This window comes from Sander vitreus, chromosome 8 (assembly GCF_031162955.1).
Source record: "Sander vitreus isolate 19-12246 chromosome 8, sanVit1, whole genome shotgun sequence".
In the NCBI taxonomy this organism is placed as follows: Eukaryota; Metazoa; Chordata; class Actinopteri; order Perciformes; family Percidae; genus Sander; species Sander vitreus.
Window position 1 is genome coordinate 22,869,914 of NC_135862.1, and position 22,675 is coordinate 22,892,588.

Below are 22,675 nucleotides of genomic sequence, written 5' to 3' on the forward strand. Positions count from 1 at the left end.
AAGCCTCCTGTCCTTCCATCCCTCTGTCTCTGACTCCCTCTAATTCAATTCAACTGAAATTGCAGTGAAAAAAGCAATATAAAGCATGACAATACTTTCTTCTCTATCTCTATCTGAATTGTTAAATATTAAATTCCTCACTGTGTGGAAGTTACTAGACCTGAGTTTGTGTATATGAGCACCAGAAATACAATTCTGTCCATCTATCTCTCACTTTCTGTGCTAACACTAAAAATCTTTCATGCTTTGATTTATACAAGTATTTGCCTCTTTTAACTTGCATCAAGGCAAACCATCTGTTAAAAGATTGCTCCAAATAGTTTTCCCCTGTGCCATCTGTTGCCTCCATATCTAGTTTTTTACAGTTTCAAAAAACTATTTTCCTTATATTATCCTTATTTTGAATAAGGATAATATAAGGAAAATAGTTTTTACACTTCAGTAATCTCGAGCCGGTTGCTGATTTTGTTTGTGCCGCATTCTGGTGAACTGTAAATATTTCTTTAATATGTCAATATTTCCTCATACAAGCCATTAAGGAGAGGGATTAAATGATGATGGAGAATATTAAAATGAAAATGACAGTACTGGTTTGCCCCATCCTGTTGTTGCTAAGATTAAATATAAGAAGTTATAAATTCCTCCCAAACATCGAAACACAGAGGGGAGGGGGCACTTTGTTGCATTATGCTTGAATTTTCTGTGTATTCCAAAGGTTACTTTGTCTCAACAGCATTCATCAAAATGAGACTTCATGAGAAAATACATGTTACCTTTTTGTTTATTGTTAGATGGCATATTGTTTTTATATATAACTGTTTGGTGCCTTATTTTATTGTGCAGTAGCCTGTGTTTAAAATGTAAGACCACATAGTGCCCCATCTATAGGCATACTATATGATTGAATACTGTTTCTTAAGCAAGGTATTTGGTTATTCTATACTATACTATTTGTAGGCCTACTTTTAGGCCTAGTAGGCTATGAGAGCCATCGGGATATGTTTTTCAGACTACATTATGTTAATGCTGATATCTGTTGCCTTTTAGGGTTATCCTTTACTTTTTTTATTAGAGTGTTTTAGCTTTTGAAACAATAATCCCAAGCAAAGTTTTATCAGGTATCTTGGAAAATGAGTTTGTAAATGGTCCTCGCCCAGGCTTCCCCTTAGGCCTCCATATATATTTTTTATATCAACCAAAACCATATCAGTATTGACCCTCATTTTAGCTGGAAGTTATTTCCTCGCTGTCCCCACTTGTATATAGCAGCCTAATGTTTCGCCTGTGTGAGCCGTCTCTGCATTAATCTGTAGGTAAAATAACAGCACAGCTGTTAACTAACGTAGCTGTGTACGGAGCAACGGTTCATTAAACAACTACTGATTTTGCCAGTGGGGACCGTTAGCGGTCCCTAGCCCGCAGTTTGAGAACCTGCTGTCCCGGACTGACCGACCTCTGCGCTCTCAGGCTCTCTGTCTCCGACTCCGCCTCTCTCAGCACCAACACACGAGCGACCGAACCCCAGCCTGCCTGCCGCCACACCGAAGCCCCCTCCAGCTCCTGCCTGTGTGCCTTCCCAACCCACAAACCGGACTCCATACTTCTGTGCCACGCGAACCAATCACTTTCACGCCAAATGTACTCCTAGTTTTACCGCAAGAAAAAAAAAACACTCCAGCCTGAAAAGTACAATAGGCAGTAAGTTGTAGCTGTGCTATCGGATAAGTTTTTCTTCTTTGCCCCCAGTTTTCGGCCCCGCGGTGGGGCAGGACCGCAAGGGCAGGCCGGGGGGAAAAGGAGACCGTATGATGTGGATCTGGTACTTTCTGCTTGGTTCGGGGTCAGGCTTAAGAACTGTTGGTAAGTTTTTTTAAAAGCACACGGAATTTAACGTTGTTGTCACGGCGCCGACACGCTTCAGTATATGGCTGGGTTCGAGGAAAGAGGGAGGGGGGGGCAATGTTAAAATGTGGTAGAACTGTTGTGGAAGGGTTAGCCTACAGCTATAATGTTACTGTTAGGATGTTTTTTACTTCGACCAATATGATCCTATGCAAAATGTTATTGGAGCAACTTCTAAGAAAAGAAGTTTTCCGACTTTTCATTTCCATCGGTTGAACGTTTTTTTTTGTCTGGAAATTGGGAGTTGAAGCAGCCGGGGCAGCAGTTTCTGAGTTTTTCGTGCATGTCCCCTTCATTTCTGAGTGAGAATATATTTGCTGCAGACAACCCTCCATGCCATATCCATCCGACGTTAGGCTACTGTATGTTTTACTGAGATAGGGTTATAGTCTCCTCCGGGTTAGGTTATGACCGCGAAGTTGTTGACAGGACGGTGTTGACGAGTCAATCTGTTCTCCAGCCCCGCCATGGCAGCTGTGGCCCAGTAGAGGACACTTGTACGGGAGTTTATTCAAAGGACAACCAGTTTGCACTTTACTCCCTTTAACCATGCAGCTGTAGCTGGTATTCCAATCAGTGACATAGACTATCCACTGTTATTATAATGTGCTGAAAACTGTCCATTTCAGCGATGGCCTGCAGTGAATGGTTAGTCTACAAATGTGAAACACGTGATAGTCAGTGTTTCAGAGGTAAACAGCCTCAAAGTATGTGCGATCATGATGAACTACGTATTAAGCAGCATAGGCTTATGGCGAAAATGCATTGTTCTTATTTTACCCTTAAAATAACTATCTGCACATGCTGCATAATATAATGATACCAATTTAACATGTATGCCCACTGTACACATGCATGTACAGTAAACTTAATGTATGTAATCCATCTACGTGTTAAGAGCTAATTCCTCAATTAGATAACATGCCTTTAATCAACATGTTAGTGGCACTTTTATTGTCTCTTATGAGACCTTTTATGGAGTGTAATAAAAAAATCGTCCTATCATCATTTCTGGAAGACATTTTGACGTGTCAAAGTAGGAAAGGCACAGGTGTAAGCAATAAGAAGTAATGATGGTTGAATTCGACTTTGCTGTGTTGGTTCTGATATTGTGCATGCTGGCTTACACTGTCACACTGTCATTGCTTACTGGGACACTTCAATGAGAGAGACTTTGTGAATGTTACAAGTAACACCTGTGCTTGTCCTGCTATGTCAAGTATGTCACGCTAATTAAAAAAAAGACCTGTTGCCTTAAAAGGCACTCCATGTAAACAAACACTAAAACTCTTGATTTATGCCAACTTTAGGCTAGTTCATTAATTTAACACTTGCTATTGAACACAGGAAATACACACCTAGTGCGTATTTTCTTCCACATGGCAGGCATGTGAATATGAATATGCTTTTGTCAGTGTCACGGCGAGTGAAGTGTAAATATCATTATATTATGTAAAACTATGTGAAACAGAGATTTAGTGTTGGCTGCCAAACCCCTCCCTAGCTATATTGGAGCAAAGGAGCATGTACACATGATTGATGTCAGACATTTTCTCCCAGAATATTACGGTAGTTTGTTTTCTCCAGTATTGCTAATGTCTTGTCAGCACTGAATAAACAAATTGTGCTTCAGCTTTTTATTAGTTCATGGCCTGACCAGGGTAATAATAATATGAGCTAGACTTTGTGTGTGTGTGTGTGTGTGCGTTGAAGAATGTGTGGCAGAGGTGGCTGCAGAGGTCACTGCGCCCAGGCCACTGCTATTGGTTAATATTCTAGTTTATATATTAACCAATAATATTAGGCTTATATTGGGTGCACAATATTTTGCATTTTATTTGACATTTAGCCCAGACATTAATAAAGGTATGACGCGTTTAAAAATCTATTTGGGTCTTGGCTGCAATACTTATTAACATAAAAATCTCAATATTGACATTTGAAGATACGGCAACCGAAAATTACATTGGCAGAATTTCCCACCCCACACAAAGTCTGTGCTAAAAATAATAAGGGACATACATGTATCACTGGAGTAGAAGTTTGTGTGATTGGTATGCTTTGTGCACAATCGTCAGAGGTTTTTCCGAGTGTGCACTGAAGATTCTAAATATTTTGCTACCTACACATAAGATGCAGATGTGAATGTTGCAGATGTATGTGCGGTTCATTTCCTGCACACACTTCACCATGCAATAAGTCAGTTTCTGAATGGTCAGCAAATGCTACAAAAGTGTAACGTGGCACCTACGAATCACAACACAGTTGGCTTGCTGTGAGCAATGAACAGTCGTGCAAACATTCAACATCAGATTCATTCATTTTAATACATTACCAGAACAATGTCCAGAATTACTGCAGTTCACATTTTGGATTATACAACCTTGTAGTGGAATATAAACTCCAAATCAGCCTTACAGATCAGACAAATTAAGTCTTTAGAGTTCATGGGCCCTATCTTGCACCAAGCGCAGCGCAGCGCAAAGCCCGACGCAAGTGTCTTTGTTAGTTTAAGACCGACGCAGTTGTCTTTTTTGTTGTCAGTTTATGACGGCAGGGAACAAACCAAACAGACTCGAGTCACCGACCTCGCCAGACCGACGGCCGATAATCGGGTTGTTGTGTCAGCGCCTTTATGCACAGCGCACGCACACTATGCTTGTTACACACACACACACACAGGGAAGCGCAGACTTACAAAAGTTTACAAATAAAAATAAAATCCGCCATCATAATAGCAATGCGCCAAGGTACAAACGCGCCTGGCTTTTAAAGGGGATGGGAGATGACGCTCTGATTGGTTTATTGCATGTTACGCCCAAAACACACCTATGAATTAATGAAGACACTAAGTACAACCCTTTTGAACCATGCACCCTTTTTTTCCGCCGTCAAACTAGCAAAAGTGGATTTGGACACACCCTAAACGCACCTGCGCCATGCGCTTCACGCCGTGCGCTTAGATCGTTAAAATAGGGCCCTATATGTGATACTCAACAAGATGTGGCTATTTCGTAGCACCTATTTTACATACACTAGCCATACAGTATACAGGATCATGTATCAGCTGGCTCAACTCAATCTCAATAAATCTATCTTTTGCACAGCCTCAGAAAGTTCCCAATTTGTCATCTCAGCAAGTGGCGCTCCTTGCTTCACTTCTTTTAGAACTTTTCATCTGTGTGCTTTTCTGACGATATCAGTTGTAATACAGACCACTCTTTGTACTCATGTTAAGAGGATGCTGATTGTAAATTGTACTGGACTGGAGTCCTAACCTTGCAGCCTTGTTGCCCTGCACTCACTCTCAAAGCGGCAAGAGATAAACCAGTGCTATTATGTAATATGAGATTTAGCCACAGAACCCACTGACCATGGAATGTTGCAATGCAGTTACAAACAAAGCAAGTTTATGGTATTGTGGTCTGCAGCCTGAAATCATATTTACGCTGTTCAGCTGGTCTGCTAGGCCATGCACCAGGGGGAATATTGAAATGAATTTAGGTACGTCAGAATGAGGAATTAGCTTTGCTTCAGTTATTTCCCTCTACACCCAAGGATGGTTATTGCTTGTTAAAGATCATCATTGTGATATATATATATATATATATATATATATATATATATATATATATATATGCCAACCTTATAAATGTTTGATTACATTGCTCTAACACCCAGGGCTGCCTCTGTCCAATATGCTTTAGTTCAGAGGTATTTTACTGATATTTGTGTGGTGTTCCAATACTACTAAAACAATTTAGTAGTTGACATATTTTAAATCCTTGCTCGCTGCAATCCCGCAGTTCATAAGCCTTGAAATCAGACAGAATTTTAAAGTGCTTAATGTTCTTGTCTGCCATTTTGTGCTTGTATGTGTGTGTATGAATGCATAGTGTTAACAATGTGACCATTTCCCTTTGATTTAAACGCACCAATGAAACACGGGAGTGTGTTTTAGCTTGTTTCCATAAAATTACTTCTGCACCATTCATTTTGAAGAAGTAATCTCACAGAGCTCTTAAAGCCCATGTCTTGCTTTCATGAGGAATTTTAAGAGAAACCTTGATGCTTTACATGTTGCTGTTATGCTCACCAAGCGGAACGGTTCAGGGATTAATTCACCCTCTCGCTCACCACAACTGTACAACACAATCTGCATGACAACTGTCAAAGCTAATATCTGAGTTGTCTTGTATGTAACGAGACCGTTCCGTGCACGCTCTTGTCTCTTAAAGGGCTCAGTTAGCCAACGGACATAGCCACACTTCTCAATCAACATAAATGTTCCTTTACCAGGCCACACACACAAGCCAGGTGGTTGGATATTTTTATTCATAACTAAAGACAGACTATGCGGTTCATTTCACCCACTGAACAGCGAGACAGAATTGCATTGTCTCATTGCTTATTATGCTTTGTATTTCTGCACTGTGATTTCCCACAGACTGGCCAATTGGCCTAATACACCTCTGTGTCTGTGCTTATCGTTGCATATCTTTGGAACAGGAAAGAGAGAGAGAGAAAGAGAAAGAGATGTTGTTTTTTTGCGCTGGCTGACATGGCTGATATGCTTCCAGCCATAGTCGCACAGAGAAGGCGGGGGATTAAGGAGGGCCGGTGTGGCTTTAGATCCTATAGTTGTTAAACAAAGCCACATGACGAGTCACGTTTCAGACTATGATAACGGTGCAGCTTTATGTACTGTAAGCACTATTGTGTAGATTCTGTTTCATTATTTATCAGTCAAATGTAACAACACATTATGCATGTTTCATCCTATTGACCAGTAAAGCATATTTATACAGTGTTGGGTCTTTCACCATTAGGTGTAAGTCAAGTTGTATTTTTGGGATGTAGCATAGGTTCAGTGTCCATTCTCTTTGAGCTTGTCTGATCTATAAGTTATGAAGCTAAATGTTACATGAACCCTGGAATATATGAATCGAAGGAGATAGAGAGACACTGAGACACGCAGAGAGGAGTAAAATGTAGTGGAATAAGTTAGAAGACAGCTCATTACATATTGATTTTGGATTGATCCTAATTAATTTGCCATGCAGTGATGCACAAGCTTTGTTAATCCCTGATGGTTGCCTTATATTGATCCACCACGTCCTTGGATGCCAAGAACAAACGTCAGTGTTGGAAGAATACGCTTGATTACTAAAGAGAGTTGTTTTGAGAAAAGCCATTAGGCTTTTGCATTTTGGACACTTAGTGATATATGACACTCTTGCTTTTAACCAAATATAGTGTTTACTCTGTACTTCTACCCAGTACATACTATCTATAGTTATTCCCAGTAGAGGTACAGTAACTAAGAGGACAGTTTGTGCTAGACATTGATTCGAGCTGTCTACAGTGCCAGACCTGAAAGGTAACTTGAGATGTGCTAAAACGTTTGTTCTTAAGTAAAGCCCAAGCAGAGAATGTTTTTTGGAGCATTTTTAAGATTGCTGCCATCTCTCATTGCATTTTTACAACACATGCAGATGTGCACATACACACACACATTGCACACATACTGTATGATAAACAGAGTGCCCAAAAGAGGAATGGAGATTTACTTATCACCGTCAGGTTTTACAGTGGCCTGTAAGGTAAGGAAATTGTAAACTCTCTTCAGTTTCACTGGAGAAGAGATGGAACTTCCCAAAACCCATTGTGTGAAAACCCAATCCTCTGCCCCTCCTATCAATGCAAACAGATTATCTCTCCTTAACTGATATCCCATTGTTTTACAGTGTAGAATAATTGACTCTGTGAACATGCCAAGATAGTCTGGCTGCAGCATCCCATTCATTGTCCATTGTTCACTAGAAACAGCAAGGAATGATGAAGGAAAAAGTTCATTTAAATGAACTGTGACTGAAAGAGATGAGAAATTGCAATGTGATAACCAATCACACCTGAGATCTTGTGTGTATGTTGTGTGTAAATTGAGTGATTTTACTGATGAAATAAGATCGTTTCAAATGCAGGTTCTGCACTGATCTGCGTCATTTGTGAAAATTCAGCAACCATGGAAGCAAGCAGTAGGCCTAAACTGTACAATGTATCTGCCCACAAGTGAAGGTTTGTGAGATGTATCAGCAGCCTGACAGCTTGGCCACATTTGGCGTGTCCTTATTATGTATGTCCTAGGGTTGCACGACATTGACAAATTGTTATATTACAAATATTGCGATATAGATATTAATTTTGATATTTTTAAACATATGTAAAATTACAAAAGTTATGGGAAAACGCATCAAAATAGATTCATAACAAATAAAACAAGTGTTCTTACAACACAAGGTTTATTTCAACTGACTGTCTGATATTGGACTGGTCCAACATGAATAAATAAATAACGACCATGTCTACAGGACAGGACATATTTTACTGGTTGTACAGTATAAAATAAATAAATAAAGAGAACAGGACACAACTTTTCTTTTGCTTTTCTGATTCGTTCCGTTTAGTTGTCTCTATCTATTTCTTCACTTACACTGTCACTCTGTCGAAATATGCACACACGTGGTACGCTCCATAGGGTTGGTCACGTAGTGGACCAGTGCGCTGACGTGTACTTACATGTGCAAGTGGCACGGTATCTGGCCAATGAAATGATCATTATAGCGTTTCAAGCGGGCTCTAAATCAAACACAACTAAGCTAACGGACGGGACGCGGCGCTCCACAATATAAACAAAATATTGCATACTTTCGATATAATATTGCGCAACGTGATATCGCGATAACGATATTGAGTCAATATATCATGCACCCCTAGTATGTCCTCACTATGTAATGTGCAACACCAACATGTGGTTTTAATATGAATTAAATAACAATAACAAACGTTATGTACTTTCAAATACTTCAGATACTGAACAGACATATACGATGTGTCCCAACTCAGGAGCTGTATCCACAGAAAGACAGTCCATGATAAACTGGATTGGTACTTGCTACACCCATTCTTCTTCTGTTTAGTTTAGAAGTTAAATTAACTGGTCCTGACAAATGCAAAGGATGTTCTGCTACTAGCATGTTTATTCTATCACTATAATGGACAAAAGTTTTTATTTATGCACTGGAAGGGCAGTTGAGCTTTTGGATATACTGGGATTCTGCCTATAAAATAACGTGGAAATTGAACACTTAATTGTTTATTATGTTGTTGCATTTTATAGCTGGGAGAAACCTTTCCAAGTTTGATTTGCAGCTCTTAGCCCAAGACTCTCACAGTGGACTGTAATTAGACATAGTCTTGCTAGCTGATGATGTTGGTTTGATGTTGAATACTTGAAACTAAAGCAGAATCTAGAGCCTTATTATGCGGCTTTAGAGAAACTGGAAGAATACAAACCTCCAAGGGTAAAGAACAACAAAAATGTCTAACTTGAGAGCCGACGAGATTTGGGGGCTTATGTTGGTAAAGGCCGATGCAGAAATTGTCAGACAGATTCAAGGAACGGCCAGAGACTCAATTGTTTATGACCAAATTACGAACCTGGCTATGTAGTCGCTCTGTAATCTGCGTCATGTAATCCTGCACGCTCTATCCAGGCGCCACTCCACGCCTAAACCGAAACGGAGTATTTCCAGTAAGTGGGAACACGTCTGACATGGACAATGTCCTGCTGTGTGCTACATGTGTGAAAGGGAGACTCTGGACAACGTCCGGACCTGATTCTGTGGACTTTGTCCAAAGTTCAAATGAGACGAAGTGGCATCATGACTTTGCGTAAACATACACGCCACTTTCCTAAAGCCAAGTGGCGTGTTATCTGTACACATTTTGAGCTATCCGCGTGTATATCTGCCATCTGCTCTATACAGCGTAAACATACATGGCACTTTCTAAAGCCACGTGGCGTGTTATCGCGAGGCTACGTGTTATCGCGAGGCTACGGTTGGTTTTAACGCCACACGTGGGGGAAAAGAAAAAACGGTTGGGATTAGGAAAAGAAAGAACTGGGACGGGATCCCTGCTCTCCTGTGTGAAAGTCCTGTGTTTGACCCATCCACCACCCCGACCAACCTCCCTACACGGATTTTCGCCCTTTCATACTACTCGCTACGGCGTCAATTCACACGCAAACGCATGGTAATGTAAGTCAATGGAGGACAAACGGCGTTGATAAACACGCTGAAAAGCGGGTGTGCGTCTTGATAACATGCCAATAACGGCATACCAATTGGCGTGTCATACATACGCCACTTCATAAGCTCAGTCTGAATGAGAAGACGGCAGAGTCCGAGTCAGCAGCAGGCCGAATTTCTGTCAGTCTATTCTTGAGTTGAAGTATTGATCCTTTATTAATGTTTGACCTTAAAGTTGTTGATATGGTAAGATGTATTGAGTCTAGAAATGCAGAACTGCATTGGGACACAGCTAGAGCTATGTTTTGTTTAGAGCTTACACAGCACATTTGCTCATTTTAGTCCTGGCCAGTCACCTTGGATTCCCCTCTTTTATCTTTATCCACGGTGCCCCCTCTGAGAGGAGAATGACCCGCTGTATGTGTCCCCTGTGTTGCTTTGCCTGCTGTCAGACAGGGAACGGACCCTGGCAGGCTGACAGCTGGCTCTCCTGCTGTCCCCCGTGATCAGCAGTCATTTCTAACAGTCTAACAGCCACCGTGGCAGCCAGTGTGGACTCTGACAGGCTATTTTGGACTGAAATTCCAGCATCCCTCTGTCAAACCAAACAAACACTACCTTAAAGGTCAACAAAAACCCAGAGAGAAACGCTGATCCTCTGTATGTTTGTCGACCCGTGTGGAAATATACGTGATTTGAGTGTGTTTCGTATCTTCATATGACTTGAATTTGATTTGACATACTGTGATGACTATGGCCCTGAAAATGTACTCAATATTTTTATTCAACTCAAGGAATCACTCAGAAAAACACACACTTTCAATTTGAATTCAGGCAAAATAAATGATCTCTCATTGATATATCAGACACAAAGGATGAATTCAGGCAAAATAAATGATCTCTCATTGATATATCAGACACAAAGGATAAAGGTCTCGATTAAGGGAAAGTAATAGAAGGATTTGTAATGTTTGCTGACCTAAAATGTTGTACATCTACAGAACATCTGTGTACTTTTTAGTGTGTTTATTTTCATTGCCGCCCAATGCTTTGTCGTCTGCGTAAGGAGATTGTACATCTCAGCTGCCAAATGCCTGCGGTGATGATTATGCGGCACTGAACTGTCGTGTGGCTATACAGTACCTTTAGCCTCATGCATCATTGTTTTGTAATTGTGATACAGCTCTGGCAGTTTCACCAAGTGGCCCAACTCTATCCACCAGCTTTGGATGCTGTAATTAGTTGCAATTTTCCAAACATCTAATCATAAGTAAAATGGTTATTTGGACTAGATACAGATTTTTGATTGCAATCACACAGACATTTGTTTTCCCTGTTTCTCTCTTTTGCGTGCCGAGTGTGATTACGTAAGCATTCAATGTCCTGTGTGATAAATGTGCAAATTGTCTTAATAGCATTGCAGGTGAAACCTGTTTTAGACGCACAGGGTTGCTGCTAATGCATTTATCTGCAGGATTAGATTAAACTTCAGTATTACAGAGACCTTTTGTGGAACTCCTTTTCTCCTTCTATTAAACAACACAATGATTTAGGATTGCCTAATAGGTCAGGGGTAAAAAAGTCTGAGACTCGCACGCGAGAGATGCTGCTCATCAAACAAGCCGTTTGCCGAAGTGAAAGTCACAGTTATAACTGAGGTGCCGTCGAGTGTGAAATTTCAGTGATATGCAGACTGCACTGAATTTTTCTTTCCCCCTCTGAACGTAATATAGCTGTATGTCTTCTTGATAGTAATCTGACAGATTGAAGTGTGAAGATTGCGTGCCAAATTATTTCATTTAATTTTTCTTATTTCAGTAAGCAGAGGTATTTAGCCAGGCATGACGGAGCGATAGTAGAAGACAGCTCAACCCTCAGCTACTCTGATATCCACCCCTATCCATGTGGAAAAGTACAAGGGATTGATGGGACCCGCCCTTCTGCTCGCACCAGATTGACATTTAGTTGACAGCGCCAGTGGAATTCTCTTCACCTATTAATGCGTGCTCACTCACACGGACACACGTCTCATTTAGCAACCTCTCAGGTGAAATTCCAATCTCGAGATGTAAAAGCTATTTTGCACTTGAGGCTACTCCTCCAGGCGAGTGGATAAATGAACAAATAAGATCAATCTCAATTTGGCTGACTTGAAATAATTGCCTATTTGTCACAATTAATTTCAGAGCTTTGACTCAAGACCCCTTGATATTGATATTGAATTTACCATTATTACAAACCTTAAACCTGCTCATTAAATGGCGCTGCATTCAAAGAATTAGTCCCTGTGTTAAATGGATGATAAAAGGGTCAAGGCAGGCAGGGATCATTTCCCCGTCTGTTTGAAGGAGGAGAGGTGAAGTGATGCAGAAGCAGGAAGTTAATGTGTGGAGGACACGTGACTCCACCTCTGTCAAGTCACAAACATGACTTAACCCCTTGAGCTGTCAGCCCCTTGCTTCAGGTGTGCAATCTCTTTGATTCCCCATGCGTGTTCTCTTTCTTCTCTAGCAGAGTCAATGTGAAGCAGTGTGTGTTTGTGTATATGTATAAGGTGCTGTGTGTATGTGCAGTATATACAAAGGGTAATCCTTTCTTGGACAGGGACCAGGGGAGGCGAGGCGCTCATCTTCACAGGAACTAATCACCTGATCCCGTCTGCTGTTTACAGAGGCAGTCTCGCCAGCCAAAATCAAATGCAAAACCCATGTTAATTGCCTTAATGCTGCTTCCCTGTCAACCATGGCTTGGCAGAAGCCCTAGACAACAAAATGAATTCTTTTCACTTGTTCAATGAACACCACAGACGAAAGGGGGCCCCTGCTCCTCAGGAATGAAAAGCAGAAACCCATTTTTTTACCCTCTGATGTTTTGAACAGCGGAGAGCAGAGGAGAGGTATGGGAGGGCAAATGAAAGTGGAGGTGGGTTCGTTGTGTAGTGGGGGAGAGGGCAGAAGGTTCAAGCCTGGCTTCCATCATTATTGGGCCAGAGCCATTAGTCTTGCCAGGGTCTACTGTGTCAGAGATGGTAATTGAGTCCGTCTCTGTGCAGCCTTCTCTAATGAGAAGCTGCAGGCTTTAGATTTGACTAATTTCTTCTATACCCAGGATGATATGTCAGCCCGGCCGTCCTGTGCCTAATGACTCCAGATACTTTATGAAGGATTGGTGGGATTTCCAAAGACTGATGGAGCATTGTATTAGTGCACTTCAACAGTTAGTACACTCTGGAGACTTGTGTAATGATATTCCAAGGCTTTTGATGTGCCAAGGATCAAAAGCAGTGTGTATTGTGTATATATATATAATATTTACGCATGCATTTCATATATATATCTTATAGATTCCTGACCTGTTCCATGACAGATAATATCACTTACTATGTCATATATTTCTAATGAAATGAAGACAAGATGCCAGACCAACTAGTCTTTCACTTTTTAAAGATGTAACGGACAGTCTCTTCATATAACTTTGCAACCAGCAAAACAACATAATCTTCTCAAAGACTTGTTTGTTTGAAGTAAATAAGGATAATATTGAGCAAAATGTTAATAACTTAATTCCTATGGGTGTTAATTAGAGGGAATTAAACTAAAACAAAATTGCTAAATGCACATATGTAATGCCCCTGTACACAGACAATGGCATGTCCATCATTCCTTCAGTACAACATCAAACAGCTGAGCTGATCTTTCTGAAGCAGCTACATTTCCCGAGTGACATTTCCAAAACGAAGAGCGTATGTCCGAGGTGCTGCCTCAATAACCACAGGCTTTTGTCGATGCCTTGACCTGCTCACGTTGTCTACGCAGCGGAGTTGAAAATGTCTTCTACAGAAACCAGTGAAGCTGGTAAACATCACATTTCACCCTCATGTGATTCTCATCTCCACCGTGTCCGCCATGGGTCAGGAGCTCATCTGTCGTGAAGGAACAGCACAGCAGCTGATTATGATGGATTATGATAGATTCCTCCTTGAGTGACCTCTGCAGCCAGCCACACATTCTTCAATGCACACACACACACACACACACACACACACACACACACACACACACACACACACACACACATAAATGTATGGACACAGAGAAGTGTAAACACACATAACTATTGTGTGCACACTTACAAAGACACTTGGGAGGGGAATGAAGGTACATTCATCCAAGCACAGACATACAGGACATAAAGTCACACATAGACACACATACACACTGTAAGTTAAATAAAATAAACATACATAAAACCATGCAGTGCCATGCAGCGTTGCTTGTAAATGGACTGTATTTATATAGCGCTTTTCTAGTCTTAACGACTACTCAATGCACTTTTACATATTACAGGCACCATTCACTCGCATTGGCCGAGGCTGCCATACAAGGTGTCACTTGCTCATCAACATTCACACACACACACACACACACACACACACACGAATTCTGGGTTCAGTATTTTGCCCAAGTTCGCTTCAACGTGGGACTGCAGGGCCAGGGATTGAACCACCAACCTTCTGATTGCCACCTGAGCCACGGCCACCCCATCTTGTAACTGGCCCTCTTGCAGGTTAGTTCAGATCAGCACCAGTGACAGTATTGAACCAAACCCAATTAACCCAAATTCACATGAAAGCAAATAAACTCAACGGGAAAAAAAAGAAAAAAAAACCTCTAAAACAAGCCCAAAGAATGGGAGCTGTTCCGAGGAAGGCCATTTATTTTCATTTAGTTTGGTGTCTTTACCGGTGCCGTGCAGTGCACTTTGAGCAGTGTGTCTCTGTCAGACCAGCTACCCCCCCACCCAAACACCTCGTTCCATTACCACAGAGAGCACTGGTGTAGCTGCAGTGAAGAGAAATTAGGGCTGCTCAATGATGGAAAGAATCATAGTCACGATTATTTTGGGCAATATTGAAATCACGATTATTTTACACAATTACGCATTGACTTTTGGAAATGGCCGTTGTAATTATTGAATACATTTTTTTTTTTTTTTTACACAAATCAACAGTGAAAACACCTTGAACTGTGAAATTTTCCTCTAATACTTTTCCCGTTTGAGCTTTTTCCTCTCCATTCAGAACACAGGACAGAGTAAGAGATGACTTGCAAAACGTCATGTGCAAAATAATCGTTTTTCTCAATTACTTATACAATACAATAATTATTTCTCAATCAGTTTTTGGGATCGTTAGGAGCAGAAATCGTTATCATGATTAAAAATCGATTAATTGCACAGCCTTAAGAGAAATAGGGTGTATGGCGCTAATTGCTGGTGCAGACTGATGCACATACAGTCACCTGAACCTTGGTCAACAAGTGGCTAAAATGCTACCCTTTGCATTTCCTCTTGCTTTGAAAGGCATCAGAAACAATAGTAAGTGGGCGAATGTTAGAGTGATGTTGACCCCGCAGAAGCTATAGATGTGTCGAGGTGCTGCAGCTCTGAGCATGAGCCTGCATGTGATATTGATACACTGATATGTTTTGCAGCGAGAAAGATAATGGTTGGCCTTCATAAGCCTATGAGCGCATGAAGCTTTTTTCCCTCAATGAAGTGTGAGAGTACCTTTTAGCCATTACCATGACAACATAGAGGTCTAGGGCTCTGTGTGTGTGTGTGAGTGGTGTGAGTAATGCAGCTGATCTCTCAGAGAGGAAGTGAAGCCAGATGAAGAAGGCTCACCAGCAAAGATGAATTAAGTGGCAACCAGGAAACCAGGAGACACAACGGTTGTGTGTGTGTGGGGGGGGGCGTTGACACCGTCGTACCGTTGACATGGATTCAGAGGAACAAATGCTGTGCGTGCGACTGCTAAAGTACACACTTTCAAACACAAACGCCTGGTAAAACCCACAAACATCTCCCATGGCGCATCCACTTTCTATGACACAGCGGAGAGAGAAATGCTTTACAGAGAGTATGAGAAAATAAGACATCCCTAAGCTGTGAACTCATTCCCCCGACTGTAATTGCCAGTTGGAAAAAAAATTGGTCACCTAGTACTCTCGTGACCTTTCTCATCACCATTCATGTCTTTTCCTGTCACGTTGCTTCGATGTCTAAGTTGGCCTTTTACAGACGGCACATAGACTGAAATCTTATTAGACTGACCTTTAGTTACAACATCAGCTGCCAAAGTGAGAACTATTCACACACCCTCTACCTTTTAAACTAAGGCTCTCCATTTGGCTCATTACCATTCAGTTGAGTAGATATTATATTATACAGAGAAAAAGAGAGAGGAGACAGATATAAAGACAGAGAGCACAGGCAACGGCCACTGGCACTTCTTTCCCTCATCTGCATTCTGTCGAAATAAACTTTTCCATTGTAATGCCCCAGTAAATCCCCCCCACCCACCTTTACCCCTTCTCCGTCATGTGGTGTCTCTATCTCACATCCCTTTATTTCTTCTCCCACTCACCTTGTGCTCTCTCTTTCTGTTCCTCCAACACGCTCTTTGCCCCACTGTTTTTGACAGATATAGTTCACACTGCTTTGTAACCCCTGCAGTGACTCCATGGTCTGGCTACACAATTAGGAGCTCATTACTTGCTAATACACAGACGAGAAGACAGACAAAGGCAGCCAATTCCTTTTTTCTCAAGCGCTCCCTGCTTCCATCACTTTATCTCTCTCTCTCCCAAGGCACGTTTTAAGTAAAAGGGTGCAACTTCTCTTACTCTTTCTTCCCACTCGTCTCATCAAACCCTCTGCTACACTACATCTTCTCCACAGTGCATAATGAGCCTGCGTGTGCTTAGAAGAATTAATAGTTCAATTTCCATCTCTTAAGCATTGTTTCTATGAAATTAAATACACGCTCGACTCATATACCTATGACATTTGAGTTTCTGCATGTCATTTTGTAGCTCATTTAACACATATAAAGCTGGTTACGCGTTATAACTGCTTTATACATTTTGTTTACCTAAGGTGAGCCATTTTTGCAATTGCAGACGTTTTTCCTTATGTCGCGTTCAGAGCTCAGTGTGACTAGAAGCAAACACAAGTCTCACAGGTGTAACACAAGGTCAGCACTGGCAGCTTCACTCTGTATCATTTCTTACTATCTGGCTGGCTCTGCGGAAATGCCAGTTAGCTCAGTGAGGGGTCTCGCGGCGTAGCGGTGGAGGAAGGGTGTGCGCCGTTTACAGATGTGTTCTGCGACAGTCGACTGCATAATGAAAGAGACGCGGGGGAGTTTTGACATTTCGTTTTTAGACGGGCCAATGTGGGGAATCAGAATGAATGGAATAGATATGTTTGTTTGACAGGAGACGCTTCCTCCTTGGGATTGATGAGGAATTCAAGCCCATTAGAAGATATTTGTCTGACTGGCCTTGTGTGTACTTGTGTGTACATCTCTGTGGTCATACTATGTGTGCAGTCTATTTTTGTATGGCTGTGTGTCAAACAAGTTTTTTTGTGTAAGTGATGACCAGCTTGCCCGCAAATCTCATTTTTGTCATCGTTCTATCCTCATCCTTCATCCTCTCTGTCTCCATCAGCTCCTCCTCTCTGTGAAGGTAAGCCCAAGGTGATGTTAATAGGCTGGGATGCTGTGGAAAATGCCACTGTCATCTCTTAGAGGATTAGGTGGACAATTGCTGAAACCCAAGCCAAGTGGTTAAAAGAAAACTGCAACAAAACAACTTTTCTGAAAGTGCCCTATAGCCTACCGCCAGTGTGAGAGTATGTGTTTTGTTGTACCATAACATAACCGCCTGGATTTTATGTCCTCAATATTGAGCTTGCATTGTAATGCATTTATGTTCTGATTTACTCACAAACATCCAAAATAAACCAATGATATAGGATTATAGGCTCATTGTAATCCCAGATTAATGGGAGACAAGTGTGTGATTAATATGGCCTTGTTAAATCAAGCAGGCTAGTTTGGCCATTCCAGTCGCCATTCCAAAAATCCAAAGTCAGTATTAGGCCATCATTGCCATCATTGCAAGGTGAAGGATAGCCTGCTAAATGAATACATAATAATAAGACAGAGGCCAATGACACAATCAGTGTTGTGCTCATGTTGCCAAAGAGCTTGTTTGTTTGCAAGTATGCATTTTAATGTTTCCATTAACCTTTATGTGTCCATTGAACACAGACATAGCTCCAGGGAATCAGTTGCAGGGGATTGAACAGACCTCTGTAATTTTTATATTATACTAACATTGCCACAACCTTTACCTTAGAGTGTAGTATGCGTACATGCTTAATTGGGACATTTTTAAAATCCATTATTCAATGCAATTTAATTTAAGTTTTAAATGTAGTAAACATTCAATCTAAACGTACAGATGTAGTTGATATTGGCACTTTCCAAATTATACTTCCATTATGGCTTAATAATAGTATAATATGTTATAAATGTTTTAAGTTTGGATAGAAATTGCTTTTTGTATGTGTACAGATTATCGGAGTCATTTACTTTGCTTTATTAGATACGTTTCTATTGTGTGTGAATACACATCTATAAATCGTGTTCAAAGTCACGGTTTCTCTCTCTGACATTTTGTCTCTTCAAGCTGGTACCCCCTTCTCTCTCTCTCTCTACACTGTTTCTCTCCATCTGGCTCTGGTACTATTACTGCCCCCAGATACACTATCAACAATGCTGCCTTTTTAACAAGGCTGAGGCTTTTAAGAGGGTTTGTCAGTGCCCCTCCCTTCCAGATGCCTGCTAGTCGCTGGGTGGCCACATCCCATTGGAAACATCTTTGATTTAACAGACATTTTATACATAATTTATATTGTTACCAAGGCTTTTCTTCTGAACCTCGCAAATGCTGGAAAACACTTAACTCTGGCAGGGCAAGAGGTCACTGTCTCGCTGGGGATGTAAAGAACTGAGCACTGACTGCATGGCTGTAGGCAAAAATGAAATGGTAGTGAAAGCAAGAAGGAAACAGCCCCTGTATTACATTATTAAATTCATATTCTACTTGAAAATACTTTGTTGGTTTGCATTTCTACGCAGACAACAGAAGCCTCATGCTGCACTGTAAGCAAACTATTGTTTGTTTTCTGAGTAATACTGTCTGAAATCATGGTTATCCCTCAATGTCTGTGATAATGCCATAAGCCATAGGAGGTTAGAAAACTTCCATGTTGTTAAGTTCCGGGAAGTTGAGGACCCAAAGGCAGAGAGCAGGCAGGCAGGAAGGAGAAAGTTGAAGTTGAGGATTTATTAAACCAAAACACAAAAAATAACCAAGGGAGTCCAGAGAACAGCTGACACGGAGAAACACGACCGGAACAAACACACGCATACAATGACCTGACACAGGACAAGGGGAACACAAAGACTAAATACAGAGGGTAACGAGGTAACAAGAGGCAGGTGACACAAGGGCTGGGAAACAGGTGGAAAACATCAGGCAATCACAAGAGGGGGAAAACACAGAGAGTAAAACTGGACAAGACAAGACAGAGAACAGACTATCAAAATAAAACAGGAAACAGAATATAAAACAAGACCAATAATCACACAACAGAAGGAAACAAGACATGACAGAAAACCAGGCTACAAAAATGACAAGAAAACAGACTACGATAAGACAAGACAAAACACCAAAACCATAACACATGTATTCAGGCACGTTGACTGTAAACAGCACTGTGTTAGATAAGAGTCGAAAAGAGTAGATCCAATGCAACAAAACTAAAATGACTTCTGTATAACCTTCCCTCTGAGATAATGTTTATGTTGGGATGTTGCCACATTATCCTTGTTTTCTGAAAATCATAACATGAAGAACGAAAAGCCAGTGGCATTTTTTAGGCCATCAAAGCAATGGGACTGTTGCCAAAAATCACACACGTTGTAATACACATGTATTTCATAGTTAACATACTGTACATGGGGTGCTATATATGTTGCATACAAAGGAACATTTTATAAAACTTCACGCTTGTTGGTTGCAATATGTTGTGAGTTTATGTAACATTACTTGTATTGCCTTCTGCATATTTTGATTACAATGCAAACAAACTATAGTGAGATGCTATAGAGATATAAGAGAATGTTTTGCACATCACTAGGCTTTTATTCTGACCTTCTTCCTCAAGGAATTTATTCTGACTTTCTGCCTTGAGAGCCAGTGTCCTTATTTCATTAAACAGCAAATGCTAAGTCCCGAAGACAAACAATTGCCTCTTTATCGAGCTGCATGGATGGTTACTAATCCTGCTTTAGCCTAGCTAGCTTGTGGTCCATTGTTTGTTCCTCTCCAGATGCACACAGGGGGATTGAGCAGCCCCTGTGAGAGCTGACCAGTCCTGTGGCCGATCCTGTTGACAATTAACCACCTTTTCCTTGTGAGTTTGCTGCCAAAGACTTTTCAGATTTAGTCTGACAGTGGGTGGATGTCCTTGGACTCTAATTCCTTTTCACAGGGTGGTGAAGTCAGCTGAAGTCTCATTTTCTTTCCTTTTGTAATGGTTTCAAACTTGGACTAGACATGGAGAAGGGATATGGCAGGGCAATATATCGATATAATATCAAAATGGTGATATAATGAGACTAGATATTGTCTTTCATTTTGGATATTGTTATTTTGTAAGTGTTGTCTTTTTCTGGGTAGGATGCATTACAGTAAAGTAAATATAGTAAAGAATGTAGTTCTCTTAACTTACCAGATTGTTTACCCACTTAGCCATTCAAGATTCAGAAATTCAAAATCCTTTATTAATCCCACAACAGAGACATTCACAATGTTACAGCAGCAAGGGATAGTGCAAAAAAGTACATTACTATGATTATTGTCAAAAATCTCATTGTAAAAGATTTTGCGAAAGCACCAATGGTCAACCCTACAATATCTTCGCAATATCAATACAATATTAAGGTATTTGGTAAGAAATATGATATTTGATTTTCTCCATATCGCCCAGCCCTAAGAAGAGACCAACTTATCTACTTGGTTAAGATCCCCTCCATAGTCCTTTTAATACATGTAAACATGTGTAACAAGACTTCAAAGATGAAGTTTTTTATTAACGTCAGTTTTTCCAGCTGTCCCGTTTTTGTGATATCAATATTTTAAGTGTCAAGTGAACTGGGGAAAAGCACAATATTGCTACACTATTACACTACACTACAGTATATTGCTACATATTGCTGCTGTAAAGGAACAGTACAGTTTTCATTTCCATACACTGTATCAGTGCATTGGAGGTTTAAATAAGCGGCCACACCACCATGTTTTATGGACGTGTCACAGGTGTGTCTGCAGCTCTCTCCAGGCCAACAGTATGGTCAGTAGGGAGTGCATATGGAATTGGGTATTCCAAACTGCAAGAAAAATGATGGATAATTAATAAAACATAATTGTTGTTAGTTTTATTCACTGGCACTGTTGCACTCTTATTGCATCAACCCACCTATTGCACACCCATATTGTATTATGTAGCCTATCAAAATTGTCATGCCTAAGTCTGTCTTTCTGTATACTCACTGGATATAGCTGCACACGGTGCATTGAGTTGATTACATAGCATAGATAACAGTAATCTATGCATTAAAGCTGATTTTGAAAGTCTGAGATAGACCATGTTGTAAGATAGAACCAAGCACTTATTGGGTTCATTTGTCTTCAGTCATTACGTTTTAGATATCTAATGGTTGTCTTCGCTCTGTGACCTGCCTATTAAATCATAACTAATAAATCATAAACAAAATCTGAATGCTCATCTGTCGAAATATTCTAGAAATTAAGAACACAATTAACTTCAGCTGTTTGTCTAACTGACTGACATCTCTTTACTTCCTTAGTAAACACAAGGGATGATAACCAGATTATAGATCGATATGTCTCTATTTCTGAGCCCCTGAAAAAGCCTGCAGGTACGACGTGCTTAAAAAATGACAGACCATGCTGCCTTGGAACAGTGTCACATTCTCATTTTCTCACTTTTAGGATAATGCTGATTAGGATTACATAACAAACGTTATGCTCACAGCTGTCACTGCTGATAAAGGTATCTAGTGTAGCAGAGGCAAAGGGTCTTGTTACTTTTAGATTGGGAGGATGACCAATGGTGGTCTTCACAGTGTTGGCCATCATTCCTGCTGTTCACAACCAGTTTTATTACTGAGCTCTTGTGCAGTGATGGTTTTAAACAAGTCAACAGTTCAACAGTATTATATAAAGTACTTCATTTGGAAGTGAAAATGAAGGTGAAAGTTAGAGTTGTTACAAGTGCAAGTGCATGTGCTTTTTTGTTTTCACCTCCAGATATGTGGTTTATACAACAAGGTAAATCTGGGATTTATTTAAACCTGTCTGGTAGTAGGATTACGTGTGTTGGTCGCCTTTTTGGGACAAGTGCTGCTTTGTCCTTAGCTGTCAGTGACACTGGCCTGTAGAATGGATGGTCAAAACAATGAAAAGTGTACACGTGTGAAATAAATGTGAAAATTAAAAAATACTTAAAAAATTGAATTAAAATGTATAAGAATGCTTTAAGAATGAAGTTGTGGTTAGGGCTTGTGTTGTGTTGGCATGTTGATGCCAGACGTGTATCAGAAGAATATGGAGCAGGGAAGATGTCCGCTGTCTCAGCCTCTCACAATCCTCTAATCTGGAACAACAAAGGCTGACTCACATCAACCCCTGACTATGTTTCTCTGGTGGGGAAGTCTTATTTTTGGAGTGTGCTACACA

At 40.7% G+C, this 22,675-nt stretch overlaps 1 protein-coding gene across 4 annotated transcripts in view; it reads left to right on the plus strand.

Annotated features, from left to right (window-relative positions):
- Positions 1 to 1,473: 1,473 nt before the first annotated feature.
- The window catches only part of ldlrad3 (low density lipoprotein receptor class A domain containing 3), a 79,887-nt gene continuing 58,685 nt past the window's right edge, over positions 1,474 to 22,675 (plus strand). Inside the window, exons 1-2 of one of the 4 annotated variants that reach the window (XM_078257513.1) lie at positions 1,481 to 1,638; positions 1,747 to 1,860. In XM_078257513.1, coding sequence (XP_078113639.1) covers positions 1,806 to 1,860 — 55 coding nt within the window. In that variant the 5' untranslated portion in view covers positions 1,481 to 1,638; positions 1,747 to 1,805. Of the gene's footprint in view, positions 1,861 to 22,675 lie in introns of all 4 variants that reach the window. The other 3 variants (XM_078257516.1, XM_078257515.1, XM_078257514.1) reach the window with 3 other exon arrangements.